Raw genomic sequence first — 15,783 nt, forward strand, 5'->3', positions numbered from 1 at the left:
GGGGGGCCCTCCGTACTACGGTAAGATTTCCCCGGGTTTGGGTTATGTGCATGAGGCCGGTCAGGAACAACTTTATAAGGACTAGGAAAATTTTGTTCTTTCTTGTCCTCATTTTCTGGACAGTGGCGCGCTAAATGTCCTTTTTGATAGCAATTAAAACAAGTTATATTAGTACGTTTGGTGAGTTTCTTTTTCCTAGTATAGGGAAGGTGGTCCTGGGCTATTAGCTCAAGAGCTGCCATGATTTTGACTGACTTGGCCTCTTTCCTGGCATGCAGGTCCAGTTCTATGGCCTGGATTGTTGCCATAAGGGCGTGGAAACTCATAGAATGGGCCTCTGGTCGTGCAACCATTAGCCTATCTCTTAGCTTAGGCACCAATCCAGCCAGAAATTTAGCCTTTAACATTAGATGGATGGGCGATACTGACTGGGTGTTCTCTGGGGCATCTGGACCTGGCTCAAACCCTGCATCTGTTACCCCTTGTTTTAACCTCTGCCAATAGACCGAGGCGTCCTCATCTGGGCCCTGGATCGCTGTCATAAACTGGAATGGGGACACAACACTATACATAGTGGGCATTTTGTCTGTCAGTTGCTTACAGAATTCCTTGCCCCCCCCCCTTAGCGCCTGTAATCCCCCTCAGGGCCCTGTTGGAAGTCATCCCTTTCCAAGGCCTCTATGCATTCTAATTTGGATTTGTCTATTATAGAGATACCTCTGGCTTCACATAAGGTGACCAAATCGGATTTTCCAAGGCGGCAGTAATCCGTTTTGTCAGAGGCATCTTTTGCGGATTCCGGATGTGTGGATGGTGATGGAGACAGATGAGCTGAGGCTGTTGAGATGACCTGTGTTGCTAGCAAATTTAAACCTGTTTGCAGCTCTGTCTCATCCTTATCATTATTGCTTTCTGCAGTTCTGGCTGGACGGAAGTACATGATTATGTTTGACCTTACTGTCTGTGACTTTTGAATGCCCTGCTGCTAAGGCTTGGTAGATTCCTGTAACCACAAATTGGCCTTCTCTAAAGACCCATGTGTTTGGAGTCTGGAGTGGAACTCACGGACGAACTTTTCCCAGATCCAGACCTCAAACGTCCCCTCCTTAGGGATGGACCATTAACAGTCCCTCCTCCATATGTGGATTTCATGTGCTGCTGAGCCGTCCTGAACTCAGAAGTGGTACCCTTCTGTTCCCTAGATTTCCCTACACCAATACTCGAGTCTCAAGCTTTTTCCAAGTAGATGCGTCCACCTACAGTGTCTACGTCCACCGCGCAGACCGCCGTCGATCCTTACCTGTTCGTCCTCTGAGTAGCTGTAGGGCTTCAAATACGAACCACGGACATTATCCACCATAGCCCACTCAGAGAGAAGGATCAGCGGCCGAGGGATCCGGACAGGTACGAACCACGGACACCTTCCTTATCCCTCGTGCTAAATTGGCTCAAAACAGCGCCCTGACTGCAGGATAAGAGTTCCCAATGCCTGGAGTGTTGACAGCAAGTGAGAGGGAGCGACAGGAAGTGAGAACAAGGGAGATATAGTTGAACCTTCCTAGGGATTCCGGTACGAACCACGGACACCTGGTCACCCCAGTCAGGCCAATAGGTTTTAAGAGAAAGTGGCTAGAAAAACAGATAGAAACAGAGAAACCCCTCCCCAGTTCACCTCCCCAAGTTCCGTCCCCCAAGCATCCGGTACGAACCGCGGACACCTGGTCACTCAGTGACGAAAAGTCAAGAAAGCGAACAAGAAAGGGAACAGTCCTCAATAATTTCCCCACAAACTCCACCCCCGGGCTTTGGTACGAACCACGGACACCTTCCACCCTTAAGATGGATCTCGAGGGGAAGAGAAAAGAGAACAAAGCTCACGCGACAATTGATGAACCCAAGTAGGCTTGGCCCACTTTTTCTCCTCACAAAAAGCTAACCAGTTCACTGTTTTTTCACCCTATACAGTCCGACTTCGCAGCACAGTCCTTATGGATGTAATTAACAGGAATTTCCTTCCTAACAGCAACTTTCATAAGCAGACAGCAGCTATCTTACACTACCAGACTTCCAATGACGGAAAAGATGTCTTCCAACCAAACCTACAGAGAATGTGTTGGTTTGAGAATAGATTAAAACAGAAAAGAGGGCTAGCCAAAAGCAAGGTAAAGAGTTAGTGTGGTAGTTATAGACAGAGAGAGAGAGTGGGTAAGCAAAAGTGTTTTAAAAGAGAGAAATGGAGATAAAGAGAGGAAAATAAAGAGAGAAAGAGCAGGAAACCAAGGAGTATAAAAAGAGAAACAGCTAGTTAACAAATAGCCTTATGTTGTAAACCATGCAACACTCTTCCTTCACTCACACAAAAGGACAATTACAATTACAACACCATGTGATGGTCTCTTCCTTAGGAAAACCCCCTATCCTGGTGGAAGTAGGAGTCAATAGACTGCAGGGAACAGCAGAGAGGTATAACAAAAATGGAAAAAATGTTCCAAAAAGTTCAAAGAGAACTTTGCTGTTATGAAATGTAAAGATGAAAATCTATATACTGTACAATAGAACAACTGTTAGGGTTATATGCAGGGGATGTGCCTCCCCCCAATAGCCCAATATACCTTTTCAAAAAACTAAGACAACATGGCCGCTGGCACATGTGCTTAAAGACAAAGACAAAATGGCCACTGGCACATGTGCTTAAAGACAAAATGGCGTAGGCTCCCCCTGTTCAGCGCTCAGCAAGGGCTAGAAACTTGGTTTGTAATTCAGATTGGTCGGATTGTTACCCAACCTCCAATATTGAAACTTGTTATAATAAAAGCAATACAATCCTCCCAAACTAAAGATTTTCTCAAGGATGAAACCTATTGAGTCGCAATTTTAAAACAAACACCACTTAGTAGACAGACAGAAAACAAACACAAATGAAAAAAACAATGATTCTAAATCCCCTCTAGATACTGTTGGCCATATCTGCCTGCTACAAGATTATCCTTCAACCACCCGGCATACACAGAAACTCCCTCCACTGGTCTGAATCACTCACAGATCCTCCAGCAGGGGCAATAACAGTCCCTTATGGTTAAAAAAATAAATAAATGAATAAAACCCCACAGCAGTTATGCAGATATGCCCCAACCAGTACCTGGGCAGTTAATACTGAAAAACACCACACATACACCCAAAAGGTTCTTTTGGTAGATTTTTACCTGATTCCAGCAGCCTAGAGACCACAAATCAATTTGCAGACAGCAAAAACTTTCTCAAATATGAGAGTATCAAAACAAAAATGTCTTACCTCAATGCCGGCCTTTTTGCTGCCCGAAATAAAATATGGCCCCTTTTAATTCTGCTGAAATTAAGGGAAAAATTTAACCTCCTGCCTGGCTCGCCATCTGTTGTAGTAGAATTAAATGATCTTTTGCCTTAATGGACAATCGATCCGGAAACCTTGATGTATCGTGTGGTGATGTTGCGCAATCCCCCGGAAATAATGTCCCAGTATTCTGCCTCCTTCTACAATGGCCAGTGGTTTATTATACACTAAGACAAAAGGTGGTCTTACAATATATCCAATCAATGAGCATGTTATGCTATGAATCAATTGGTGGAACCAGCACACAGACACATGTCCATAGAAGAGGGGGGGGGGAAGGTAGACTTCCCTAGGCAAACAAAAGACACCAAGACAAAAGGCACTTCCCCCTGTAATATACATATACACAGACCGAGTGATCTTAGCATGGCTTGTACTGTAAAAGTACACCTTTGTTCAGTGGTCCGTATTCCTCAATCCCAACCGGCGCCACACCCGGCATGCTGCAGTCATGCCTGATGAATGTAGATATCAGAGTTTAACATTAAAGCCATAAGTGGTTATTATCAAAGAACAAAGATTATAGAACACAGCACTAGTTACAGAATTGCTGTGTTGTAGAAGAAGCTCAAGGTTAAAGGCCATTCTGTTATTAGAATGTAGAATGTTTGCACAGAACAAGGAATACATCTGTTGTCTCATGTCACAAGTATAGTGCAAGGCCAAGCAAGACATATAGTTTCAGAAACTACAGCATAGATACCATTCTGGACACTGAGCTGACACAGTAGTTACACCTTATTTGGCTATTGTACTGAGACTGTGAGTCTGTCCCTAGATGGAAATAGTGACATAGTTATGTTAAACCAAGGACGATGATTGGATGTCAAGGTATCAGCCCCATGGAAGAAGAAATGGTTAAATAGTCATCTGTTGTATTACTTATGGTCCCCCAATGTCCTCACGAGCTTTCAGGGCGTGTGAGCTATTATTTAATACTCTGTATTGTAATACTCTGTATTAATGTATACCTCAAATAAAGCTGTCTGGTTAATTTCCTGAGAGAATCTGTTTGGTTCAAGTCAGGCCCAGGGGGAACTTTGGGGCCAGGCTCGATTTAAGTAAGTATTTGTTTAAATCCAAGAGGGACTTACTCATCGTGGCTGAGAATCTTATATCCCTGGAGGACTATAGGAGCATAAATCCGACATTTCACACAAATCGGATGGGAATCAGAAAGATCGGGCGACTGTGCAAAGGTCGGTCGTAAAGACGCTTATCCCGCATTGGTGGCGGCCATATGGCGAAATATGAGAAATTTTCACGTCAGATCTCATACCTGTAATTAAAGTATTGGGCTTATTTATAAAGCAGACTATAGCTAGATAGGGTTGCCACCTGTGTGGTTTTGAACTGGGCATCAACATATTAAAACATTGTGAAAACTGGATAGAATCCAGCCAGTGATGCAATAGCCTCTCCCTGGTGTTAGAACTCCACCAACATCATTGTGCCCACCTCTGATGTCATCATGTCTGTTCCTACATCACTTTCCCACCTCCAATGCTATCTGCCTGCTCCCCCCCCCCCGTGTTCGGGTTTAGCCATCAGCAAAGGTTGCAACCCTACCCACGGTCTATTAATTTTTATGGGATTTTTCGTGTATTTATCAATGGGTGGAAATTAGGGTTTACCATTTAATAAATGCAATTCTAAAAATTCCACTGGAATGAATAGAAAGTGGGTTTATGGCGAACTCTGATTTCACACTGTGATTAATTTGCCACTTAAAGGAACAGAAACGTCAAAATATTAAAGTGTTTTAAAGTAATAAAAATATAATGCAGTGTTGCCCAGCACTGGTTAAACTAGTGTGTTTGCTTCAGAAACACTACTATTGTTTATTTAAATAAGCTGATGTGTAGTAATGAGGGCAGCCATTCAAAGGAGAAAAGGCTCAAGTTAAATAGCAGATAAGCTCTGTAGAACATCATGATTTTATCTTTTATTCTCTATTTAACTTGTGCCATATAGCCTTTTTCAAATTTCTGCCATTGTTACAAAGCAGCTTGTTTATCTGAACTATAGTAGACAGTGGCGTAATAAGATGATACTGGGTCCCACAGCAATTTAATTTAAGGGCCCCCAACATATCCAGAGGTTGACCTGTTTTACCAATATATGTTGAAATTGCTCATTAATTAGGGCCTCATGGGGCCCCTATACCTCCTGCCCCCCCCTGCAGCTGCAGGATCTGCTCCCTCTGTAGTTACGCACTTAATAGTAGTTCCTGAAGCAAACAGATCTGTTTTTCCAGCGAAGGGCAACAATACGTGATATTTTCATTTCTTCATTTCATTACTCAAATACTGCCATTTTTATATAACCGTTTCTTTAATTTTTATACTAGCATCCTTGGACACAGACACATGTCTACAATGTGTTGCTTTTTTGCCTTTTATCACTTGTAAAAATATGTTGGAATCGTGACACAGCGAAACCTCGATTTTAAGTACACTGATTTTTAGTTTTCCTGCATTTTACATTTTTTATTTGAATTTATAATGCATTTCAATGGGTCCATGCCTGATTTTATGTAATGTTTTTCTGGATTTTACAAAATTTGTCCTAATGTACCCAAAAACTGCTATTTTCCCCTCTATGAATGTTCTTATTTGTCAAATAAAGAGGTTTAAAATACTAACCAGATGTATATTTTACCATGTTTCTGCAAATGGTCAATTCCAATTAGTCTGCCCCTTATACAGTCTTCCACCAATCATTTATTGCTTTAAGTTGTGTATGTGACTGACAGAGAGGCTTTGCACATGCCCCATAGTGTAACATTAACGCTGCAATGTCTTGTAATTAACTCAGTAAATATTGTACGGTATCTCAAAGTAAATCAGACTCCTGTGCTTATATCCTTTCAGTACTTGGAAAAAAAGTTACTTTAACGCATTTTCCTGATTTTACATTTTTTTTCCTTGAAAAATGTAAAATGAGAGTTCTACTGTATTTGCATTATATAAATAGCTATACATATCTGATTACTGCAAACATTTTCAAACCAAGAAGAACAATAATTGTACTTAACTCTTTATACATAGAGTACGAGATTTGCTGCGTGCAGGAATAATCAAACAAAACGAAAAACCTGTGTGGTATGATGTATATGCTGCTTTCCCTCCCAAATGGGAACCTTTATATGAAAAACCTTTAAAGAGCAAACGGATCACTTCTGACAATGTGCCCTCCATTTTGTACAAAGAAGATATCAACAGGGCGTAAGTCTCTATTCTTTTTTTTTTTTGTAACTGTTGTGTATTTGTAAGAGTAACTAGGTTTAGCCAACTATATTTATTGTTATAATATTTTAAACTAAACTACTGTCTTATGCACACTATGGGGCCGATTTTACTAAAAACTGAATTTATATTTTTTTCATAAATATCTACAATTCATGGTTTTTCTGTATTTCTTAAAAGCGAAAACAATTAGAGGTTTATTAGGCGTAAAAACCACAAAAACTTCTTAATGCAAAAATTTGCCAAGTAACAGTTGTCGAGGTCCTGTATAAGTTAATGGTAGTTGCGCTGATCTTATTGTACTGTTTTAATCAATTCAGGCTTTTTGGAGGTTTTGAAATTATATTTCGCTGGTAAAACTCTAATTTTTAGAGGTACCGTATATACTCGAGTATAAGCCGACCCGAGTATAAGCCGAGGTACCTAATTTTACCTACGAAAACTGGGATAATTTATTGACTCGAGTATAAGCCTAGACACAACTACAGCCCTGTCTCCCAGCAGCCCACATTCCGCGAAAACGACCCCTCAGCGATCAACCGGACTTCTTTGCAAAGTTGATGGTGACAGAGAATTGCCAAACGGATTACTGTGTGCATTGTCCCACTGTCCCACTACCATGTGCAGAGGGTGCTGTTTGATATTGCAGTCACTGTTATTCTTTCATATAACCAACAGAGGGTGCACTGTTATTCTTTCATATAACCAACAGAGGGTGCTGTGTGATATTGCAGTCTTTCATATAACCAACAGATGGCGCTGTGTGATATTGCAGTCACTGTTATTCTTTCATATAACCAACAGAGGGCGCACTGTTATTCTTTCATATAACCAACAGATGGCGCTGTGTGATATTGCAATCACTGTTATTCTTTCATATAACCAACAGAGGGTGCTGTGTGATATTGCCGTCTCTCCCCAAGCGAACTGTTGGTATAGGAATGATTAAAAGTGACTGCAATCTCAGCTACTGTCCGCTGACTCAAGTATAAGCTGAGGTAGGCTTTTTCAGCACATTTTGGATGCTGAAAGACTCGGCTTATACTCGAGTAGAAGCCAAGTTCAATTTTTTTTTCATTTGTACTCTTTACGTTTGGATTTTTTAATACATTTCGTGGCATTGATTGTTTTAGAGAAAGTGAGTTTTGTTGTGCTTTACAAAACCTCTAAAATTCGACCATTAATAAATAGGCCTTTAGGATTTGCAAGTTTTGCAAGGTGAGGTGATCTTTGCTCAATTCAGCCTCCCAAATTCTGGGTCAGATGGGGCTGACATAATTGTTTGGCCCCATACATGGGTCACAACGATGCAGTCAGCAGGAAATAGAACATGTACATCCAGCATTGAATATAACATTTCACTTTTGTTGCCGACTCAGCTGAGCTAAATGCCTGGTATTACAAGTGTAAAAATGTAGATATTTTAAAAATGACTGAATCAATTTATATGAGTTAATATTTTGACATTAGATCCCTTTTAAATTACTAGTTGTATATCATGAAAAATGATAGGAACCTGTCAGTATAACTAAATACAATGAGCTATGTTTTCTTTCCTTATAACATTTCCTCCCAAGCTGACCCCAGCCCAGCATTACTTGTCATAATGATGTGATTAAGGAGCCACTGGATAGTGATGTGCGATTCAACCCGAACCCACCAATCATGTTTGAGTTGGTGGGAGTTGCTTTTTGTCGAACCAAATATCACTGCTGCAGATGTCTTCCTGCTCCTTTTAGTGACACTAGGCTGGTGGCAGTATGATCCTTTCATAGTTTGGAGTGCAAATAGAAACAGTATTCCAGCCTGTTGAAGGATAACTGATGCAGCTGACCTTCTGGTTCTGGGATATCAAGTAATATTAGTGTGGCCTGGGGATGCTTTTATAACAATAGCAATGCTGACCATGTTCCTATAAATTTACATAGGAATGTGTAATTTTAATGATTCTTTGTTTTCACCTTTAAAAAAAAAACCCCACAACACTGTTATCTTTAAATAATAGGATATTATTTTTGAGAATTAACCACACTGTTTTTTCGTCTGTTTAGAAAATTTTATGAAGTGTATGGTAATGGACCAAGAGCATTTGAATTGTCTCGGACAAACTATAAATCTACATGTCAACTGTGAGATTGCACTTTTGAAATGATGGGTAATTAAATGGAGCCTTGATCACTGATCTAAAATAATTAATACAACTTTATGATCCATGGAACATAATGATGTTCTATGGATCATTGACACTGCAGGAAAATTAAGCAGCTACTAGCCCTTTGGATTCCAAGAGTCCACTGTAAGCCAAATCATATAAAAATGGTGGCAATTTAACTAGGGATGCACTGAATCCAGGATTTGGTTTGGGATTCGACCTGACCGACCCAAATCACATGACTTTTCATCAAACAGACAAGGAAGTTAAAAATTGTCACCGCCTGCTGCGTGCACAGTTCTCTTTACACCCTCCGTGCCCGAATTTACCCCAGGAGTGGTTGACCAGCATAGATCACACCACAAGCAAGGTGTGTAATACTCTTGGTATCCATTTGTGAACTGAAGCTCTTAAATGTGGGTCATAAAGCAAAACAACGACCCTAAAGACATAAGTCGATCTGTGGTAGATTATGGTATGATTTAGATTCATAGAATATAAACAGACAGGCATATACTGATTTTAAAAGCATTTGCAGTTTCAAGTAAACTATTGAGAATTTGTATTTAAAGGGTGGTTTACCTTAAAAGTTAATGTTTAATCTAAGCAACTTTTAAAGTTGTTTTCATTATTTATTTTTTATAGTTTTTGAATTATTCGCCTTCTTCTTCTTCTGACTCTTTGCATTTTTTAACTGAGTGTCACTGACCCCATCTTAAAACAAATGCCCTGTAAGGCTACAAATGGATTGTTGTTGCTACTTTTTATTACTCATCTTTCTATTCAGTCCTTCTCCTATTTATATTCCAGTCTCTTATTTAAATCATTGCATAGTTTCTATAGTAATTTGGACCCTAGCATGCAAACCAGTTGCACATTGTGTCACTCTCTACATCATACTAAATGTACTCAAAGGTGAACAACCCCTTTAAGGAGAACTAAAACCCCCATGGCAAAGAGTCCCCACTGGCCCCACTCCCTGCCTCCCTCCTGCACAGTGTTACCCCTGAATTGTGTCCCCTCTAGAAATACTGAACGTACATGCAGAGTCAGCACAGCAGAGCTCATGGGCGCCATTGGAACAGTCTTCTAGTTTTTGACAACTGCGTATGCGCTGAAAGTGACAGTAAATTGCCAAAGGGAAGGAAGAAGACCCGAAGAATACCGAAGTGCTGGAAGATGTCGCCCATGAGCTCCGCTGACTATGCATGTGCAGTCAGTATTTCTAGAGGGGACACAATTCTAGGGTAGCACTGTGCAGGGGGAGGCAGGGAGGGGGGCCAGTGGGGCCTTTTGGCGGTGGGGGGTTTAGTTCTCCTTTAAGGCATATAATATAAATATATACAAGTTGCTCAGAATTACCTTTACTTTCACTATACAAAAAAAATTGACAGCATATTTTGTTTTTTTATTTTTCCTTATATTTTCTAAACTGAAACTATATCACATAAATAGAAACATGTCTTCCTTTTAAAGGGGAATTATAGTGAAAATAAAATTTTAATATAAGCTTCATCATACTGAAATAAGACATTTTCTGAATATAATCAATTACAGATTCAGACCCTTTTCTGAAATAATCAAATTATTCTTAACTACCCCCCCCCCCTTCATTTGTCTCTCTTCATTCTCTCTTCATGCAAGAGTCAGGAGTAGGGATGCACCAAATCCACTATTTTGGATTCGGCTGAACACCCGAATCCTTCGTGAAAGATTCGGCCGAATCCGAATTTGTATATGCAAATTAGGGGTGGGAAGGGGAAAAGATTTTTTACTTCCTTGTTTTGTGACAAAAAGTCACACAATTTCCCTCCCGCCCATAATTTGCATAAGCAAATGAATCCTGGATTCAGTGCATCCCTAGTTAGGAGTCTGATTCTGAATGACAGATCTAATGTATCTTTTAGGGATGGCCTTATTTTGCCTAGAAGATGTATTACAGTTCACTCTTTCAAAATCACCAGAAATCCTATCTCTCTACATTCTGGATTTGTGTGAAAGTCTTTTATTTTTGTTAGATTTACTTTGTGCTGGAATTAGTTATTTGAGTAAGCTCTAATACATCTGCTTGACTCCTGAAAGATGGATTGGATCTGTCAATGAAAATCTCACACGCAATTTCTGAATGAAGAGAAACAGATGCTAAGAAGGATAATGAAAATAAACATATTAACAAATGTTACAGAATTTTTGATTGATTATATTTAGAATACTTATTTTAATATGATGCAGCTTATATTAAATATTCATTTTCGCAATAGTTCCCCTTTAATTTTGTAGCTGTAAATAGTAGTGATGAGTGAGATTTTTCACCAGGTTTCGCCATGGAAATTCTGCCCATAGACTCCAATGAGTAAAAAAGTTGTCAACAGAAATTTGTCGTCCATACTGCAAAGCGAAAAGGGTCAGATTTCACTAGTAAATACTTAATAGCATAGATGTAGAAACAAATTTTGTTTAGATAACCTGCTTGTCTAACCATCTGCATAGTATCTTGTATTGAGAAATGCTGTTTATTTCAGATTTGTGGAAAAAAATGCAGAACTTCAGAAAATGGGAGAAATCGATGAAATAAAGCTCTTTGAAGAGACAGGGAAAGCACTTTTAGCTGAAGGAATAATCCTTCGGAGAAAAGGGACACCTGTGGTAAGATAATAATTTTTCTTATACTTGTTTGAAGTAGTTCATTGTAGTATAGTATTTCAATGCGTCTAATTTAAAGTGCATTGTGAACCTATGTTCATGTTTTGATTTTTTTTTTTTTTTTTTTTAAATTACATTATACATTGTTTTTTACCCTTACTTTCAACCTTTGTCCCTGGGATCATGAGACTAAACCTGGCCATACTGTACTAAACCCTAAAAATGAAGCCCGCAAGAGGGCCCCATACATACATGGGCCAATAAGCTGCTCACAAGGCCCCTGTTTGGCCACTTTAGCCTAAAGAAAGATAATGACCTTTGCGTGAACAGGCTCATCATAAAATACATAAAAAGCTGTAAAACTAGTACCAGCCCAAGGCAACCATAGCCTTTTAGCAGGGAAGATCTGTGCCTTTCAGAAATGCCCCTATAGTTCCCCATCTTCTTTTCTGCTGATTCACTGCACATGCTCTGTGCTGCTGTCACTTACTGAGCTTAGGAACCCACTCACAATATACAGTACACATAGAATAGAAATGTCACAGTATAAGGCTGATTAGTAAATAATCCATTTAATTACTATACTGGCTGCACAGAAACCAGTGCAATTAGCATCAGACTTTAATAATCAGCCTTGTAGCATCATCTTATTTTAAAGACAAACCTAATTTTCTGCTTGATAATTTGTGACGACCCCTAAGCTTAGCTTCTCAACAGTTGCTCAAAGCCCACTGAGCTTGTGAGTGTCACAGACACTTTCCAAGATGGTGACCAGTGACAAGTCCTGGATCATTGCTGCTATTGAGAAGCTGAAACTTTAGGCTGGTGCAATAAGTTCAGTATGTAAAATGTGGCATTTTCAACCATATTCAATTTAAGGGTTTAGTTCTTGAACATGAAAACCAAATTCATTTTAAATTAAAACATCCATACCTCTTATTAACTCATTTGAAACCTCTCCCAGCTGTCAATCATATATTACCTGGCCCGCCTCTATGCCTTAGGTGTAGTAGAGGTGGGACAGGCAATTGCTTTCATTTTCCATTCTGTCTCTGCTCCCTCCATATCTTTTGTGCATTAAACACGATTTTGGCATGAAACTGATAAATAATTATATGTATTTCCTTTTTCTATGAGCATTAACAGAACTTTCACAGTTGTGGCACTCTTGTTTCCCTTCTTCTAAGCAAGTATTTCATTTTATAGTTTGAGAGAAATTTGCATGAGTAGACAGCAAATTGAATTTTATATGCTACTTATTATAGCAAGCGAGTACCTGTTACAGATTGTGCATGCATTCATTCCATTTGCAATAATGATGTAGAGAACAGTTACCCTGTGCCATAATCTGTGGGTGGGTTAGCAAGCCACCCACAGATTATGGCATTTTTTATTTCAGTGGTTTGTAATTTTGGAAAAGGAAATACAGTTTTATTCAAGTATTTATCTTCTATTTAGGTGCAATCTCAAGTGTTTGGAACCCAGGATTCATTGCTTGAAATGAACTTAAAGAAAATACTGGGGGAAATGCAGCAGCAGCAAGAAGAAGAAAAAGCTCAAGCGACTAAAATCAATCCCACCCTTTAACTATTATAAAGCTGATGCATTGGACTTAAGTGAAGCACTAAAGAGCATACATTTATTAAAATATGTATGCGCTGGCAGGAGCCATTTTTTAAAAAAAAAATGATCAGAAATCCGTTTTTTGACGGAATTCCAGATTAAGATGTTTTTTCAGTTAACTTTAAAGGGATCAGCAGCATTGGATATTTAATATATTTCAATATCTGTAATTTTGTGTTTATTCCATGAGCAGGATCTAGGTTTATTGACTTTATTTATTCCATTCTTCTGTAATGTATTATTATTCTTATTATTGTTCCACTGCCTATTGACATTTAAATACATATTAGACTAATGTATTGATTGATGTCATGCTTCAAACCTCAAGGGCTAAGCATTCTGGATAATGGATACTGGTCCTGTGTGCATATCCTCACTAAATGCGCCAATTCGCTAGCAAACAAGACCGTCGCTAGCGTCAATTCACACTCTATCGCCAGGCAACTTTTCGATCTGGTGAACGATTGTTACTCTGATTGTAATTCACTAAAGTGCGGATTTTACTGAACGTTACCTCTTTCGCCAGAGTTGACTTCGCCACTTCAGACCAGTCGTAGTGCTAAAAAGAAGCTAGATCTTCCTCAATCAAAGTCACTTACATCATATCCTGTGTGCCGAAAATGCATAAAACGCTGGCACCTTTTACTTTTTTTATGCGGGATTGCGTGCAAAAGTCCTAACAAACTTTTTTTGGGTAACCGGTTTTCTCCAGACATTTCATAACATATGGAACATTCATTTTACAGTGGGCTCATGGGTAGGGCATTATATAAATTCTCTTGTCTTTATTAATGTTCCCTGGACATGTGTAATTAAAAGTGGTAACTTCAAGCATTTGCACAAACTTTTATAATAAAGTCCTCCATACAACTTTAAATTACCCCGCGTATGCAAATTGACCTAAGTGCAAGATCACTAGCAAATTTTCTAGACACAAACGAACGCTAGCACATCTTTGCTATGAAATGCTCGCACTGCCGAAGTAACACTAGCTAAAAGTCTGCAGTGTTTGGAGCCCAGTCCGCAACTTCGCATATTAGTGAATTGGTGTAGTGGTAGCGAATTTGCCCCTGTGGGAAGCAGTCACTGGCGACAATTTGCCCTTTAGTGAATCTACCCCTATATGCTTTCCCCTCTGATTAACAGATAGACAAAAAAAAACTTGATTTCTGTTTTGAATTGTACTTTTTGAATAATACGATTTGATAATTCAATTGAATTGTGGTTTTGGCAAAACAAGTTTATATCAGTATATACTGTAATGAGACGCATGAAAGAGTTGTTTGCGCTAAAAGTAGTTTAAATTGATGGTATTTAACATTATTATGGCCTTTATCAGCTTGCCTGCTATTCCCAGAATGAAGAGTAGCAAAGTAGAACAAATGCAAATAGACTGGTACTCAGTTGCCCTTAGTAAAATATTCCAGTATCCCAACACCCTGCTTCCATCCAAAGCCAGCAATATATTAATTCCAATGTATAGGTGTGAATACAAACGAACGCAGGAGAATCTGCTGCAAAAGGTGCCTTTATTCCAAACACAATATGTTTCAAGCTCTTGCACTTTATCAAATGTATCACACTTGATAAAGAGCAAGAGCTCTAAACATGTCGTGCTTGGAATAAAGGCACCTTTTGCAGCAGATTCTCCTGCACCCGTTTGTATCCACACCTATACATTGGAATTAATGCAAAGTAGAACAAACTTTCTTACACTCATCCTATCCAGGCTTTGAGAGCAATGCTATAAAATCAGAGCTTGTACTCGTTCTTATAGCAAGAACGCAGCTTGCCAACCTTCAATATAAGACACCATTTGTCAAATTATTGGGGTGCAGCAGCATCACATAGTTACGTAGTTACATAGTTAAAATGGGTTGAAAAAATACTAAGTCCATCAAGTTCAACCCCTCCAAATGAAAACCCAGCATCCATACACACACCCCTCCCTACTTTCACATAAATTCTATATACCTATACTAACTATAGACTTTAGTATCACAATAGCCTTTGATATTATGTCTGTCCAAGAAATCATCCAACCCATTCTTAAAGGCATTAACTGAATCAGCCATCACAACATCACCCAGCAGTGCATTCCACAACCTCACTGTCCTGACTGTGAAGAACCCCCTACGTTGCTTCAAATGAAAGTTATTTTCTTCTAGTCTAAATGGGTGGCCTCTGGTACGGTGATCCACTTTATGGGTAAAAAGGTCCCCTGCTATTTGTCTATAATGTCCTCTAGTGTACTTGTAAAGTGTAATCATTTCCCCTCGCAACCCCAACCTTGACAGTCTCCCCTCATAATTTAAGTCTTCCATCCCTCTAACCAATTTAGTTGCACGTCTCTGCACTCTCTCCAGCTCATTTATATCCCTCTTAAGGACTGGAGTCCAAAACTGAACTGCATACTCCAGATGAGGCCTTACCAGGGACCTATAAAGAGGCATAATTATGTTTTCATCCCTTGAGTTAATGCCCTTTTTTATGCAAGACAGAACTTTATTTGCTTTAGTAGCCACAGAATGGCACTGCCCAGAATTAGACAACTTGTTATCTACAAAAACCCCTAGATCCTTCTCATTTAAGGAAACTCCCAACACACTGCCATTTAGTATATAACTTGCATTTATATTATATATATCTTTTAGCCAGTTCTCTATCCAGGTACAAATACTATGTTCCAGGCCAACATTCCTTAATTTAACCAGTAACCTTTTGTGTGGCACTGTGACTAACTGGCC

At 39.3% G+C, this 15,783-nt stretch overlaps 1 protein-coding gene across 1 annotated transcript; it reads left to right on the forward strand.

The window, feature by feature from the left end:
- The first annotated feature begins 1,036 nt into the window (after positions 1-1,036).
- LOC108709120 (28S ribosomal protein S23, mitochondrial-like) lies at positions 1,037-13,310 on the forward strand. Its single transcript, XM_041584743.1, has 5 exons — positions 1,037-1,152; positions 6,421-6,597; positions 8,670-8,747; positions 11,293-11,413; positions 12,872-13,310. Exons 1-5 carry the CDS (start codon positions 1,037-1,039, stop codon positions 12,998-13,000), a joined length of 621 nt encoding a protein of 206 aa, XP_041440677.1. The 3' UTR covers positions 13,001-13,310.
- The last annotated feature ends 2,473 nt before the right edge of the window (positions 13,311-15,783 follow it).

The sequence above is a fragment of the Xenopus laevis genome, chromosome 2S, assembly GCF_017654675.1.
Source record: "Xenopus laevis strain J_2021 chromosome 2S, Xenopus_laevis_v10.1, whole genome shotgun sequence".
Classification (NCBI taxonomy): Eukaryota; Metazoa; Chordata; class Amphibia; order Anura; family Pipidae; genus Xenopus; species Xenopus laevis.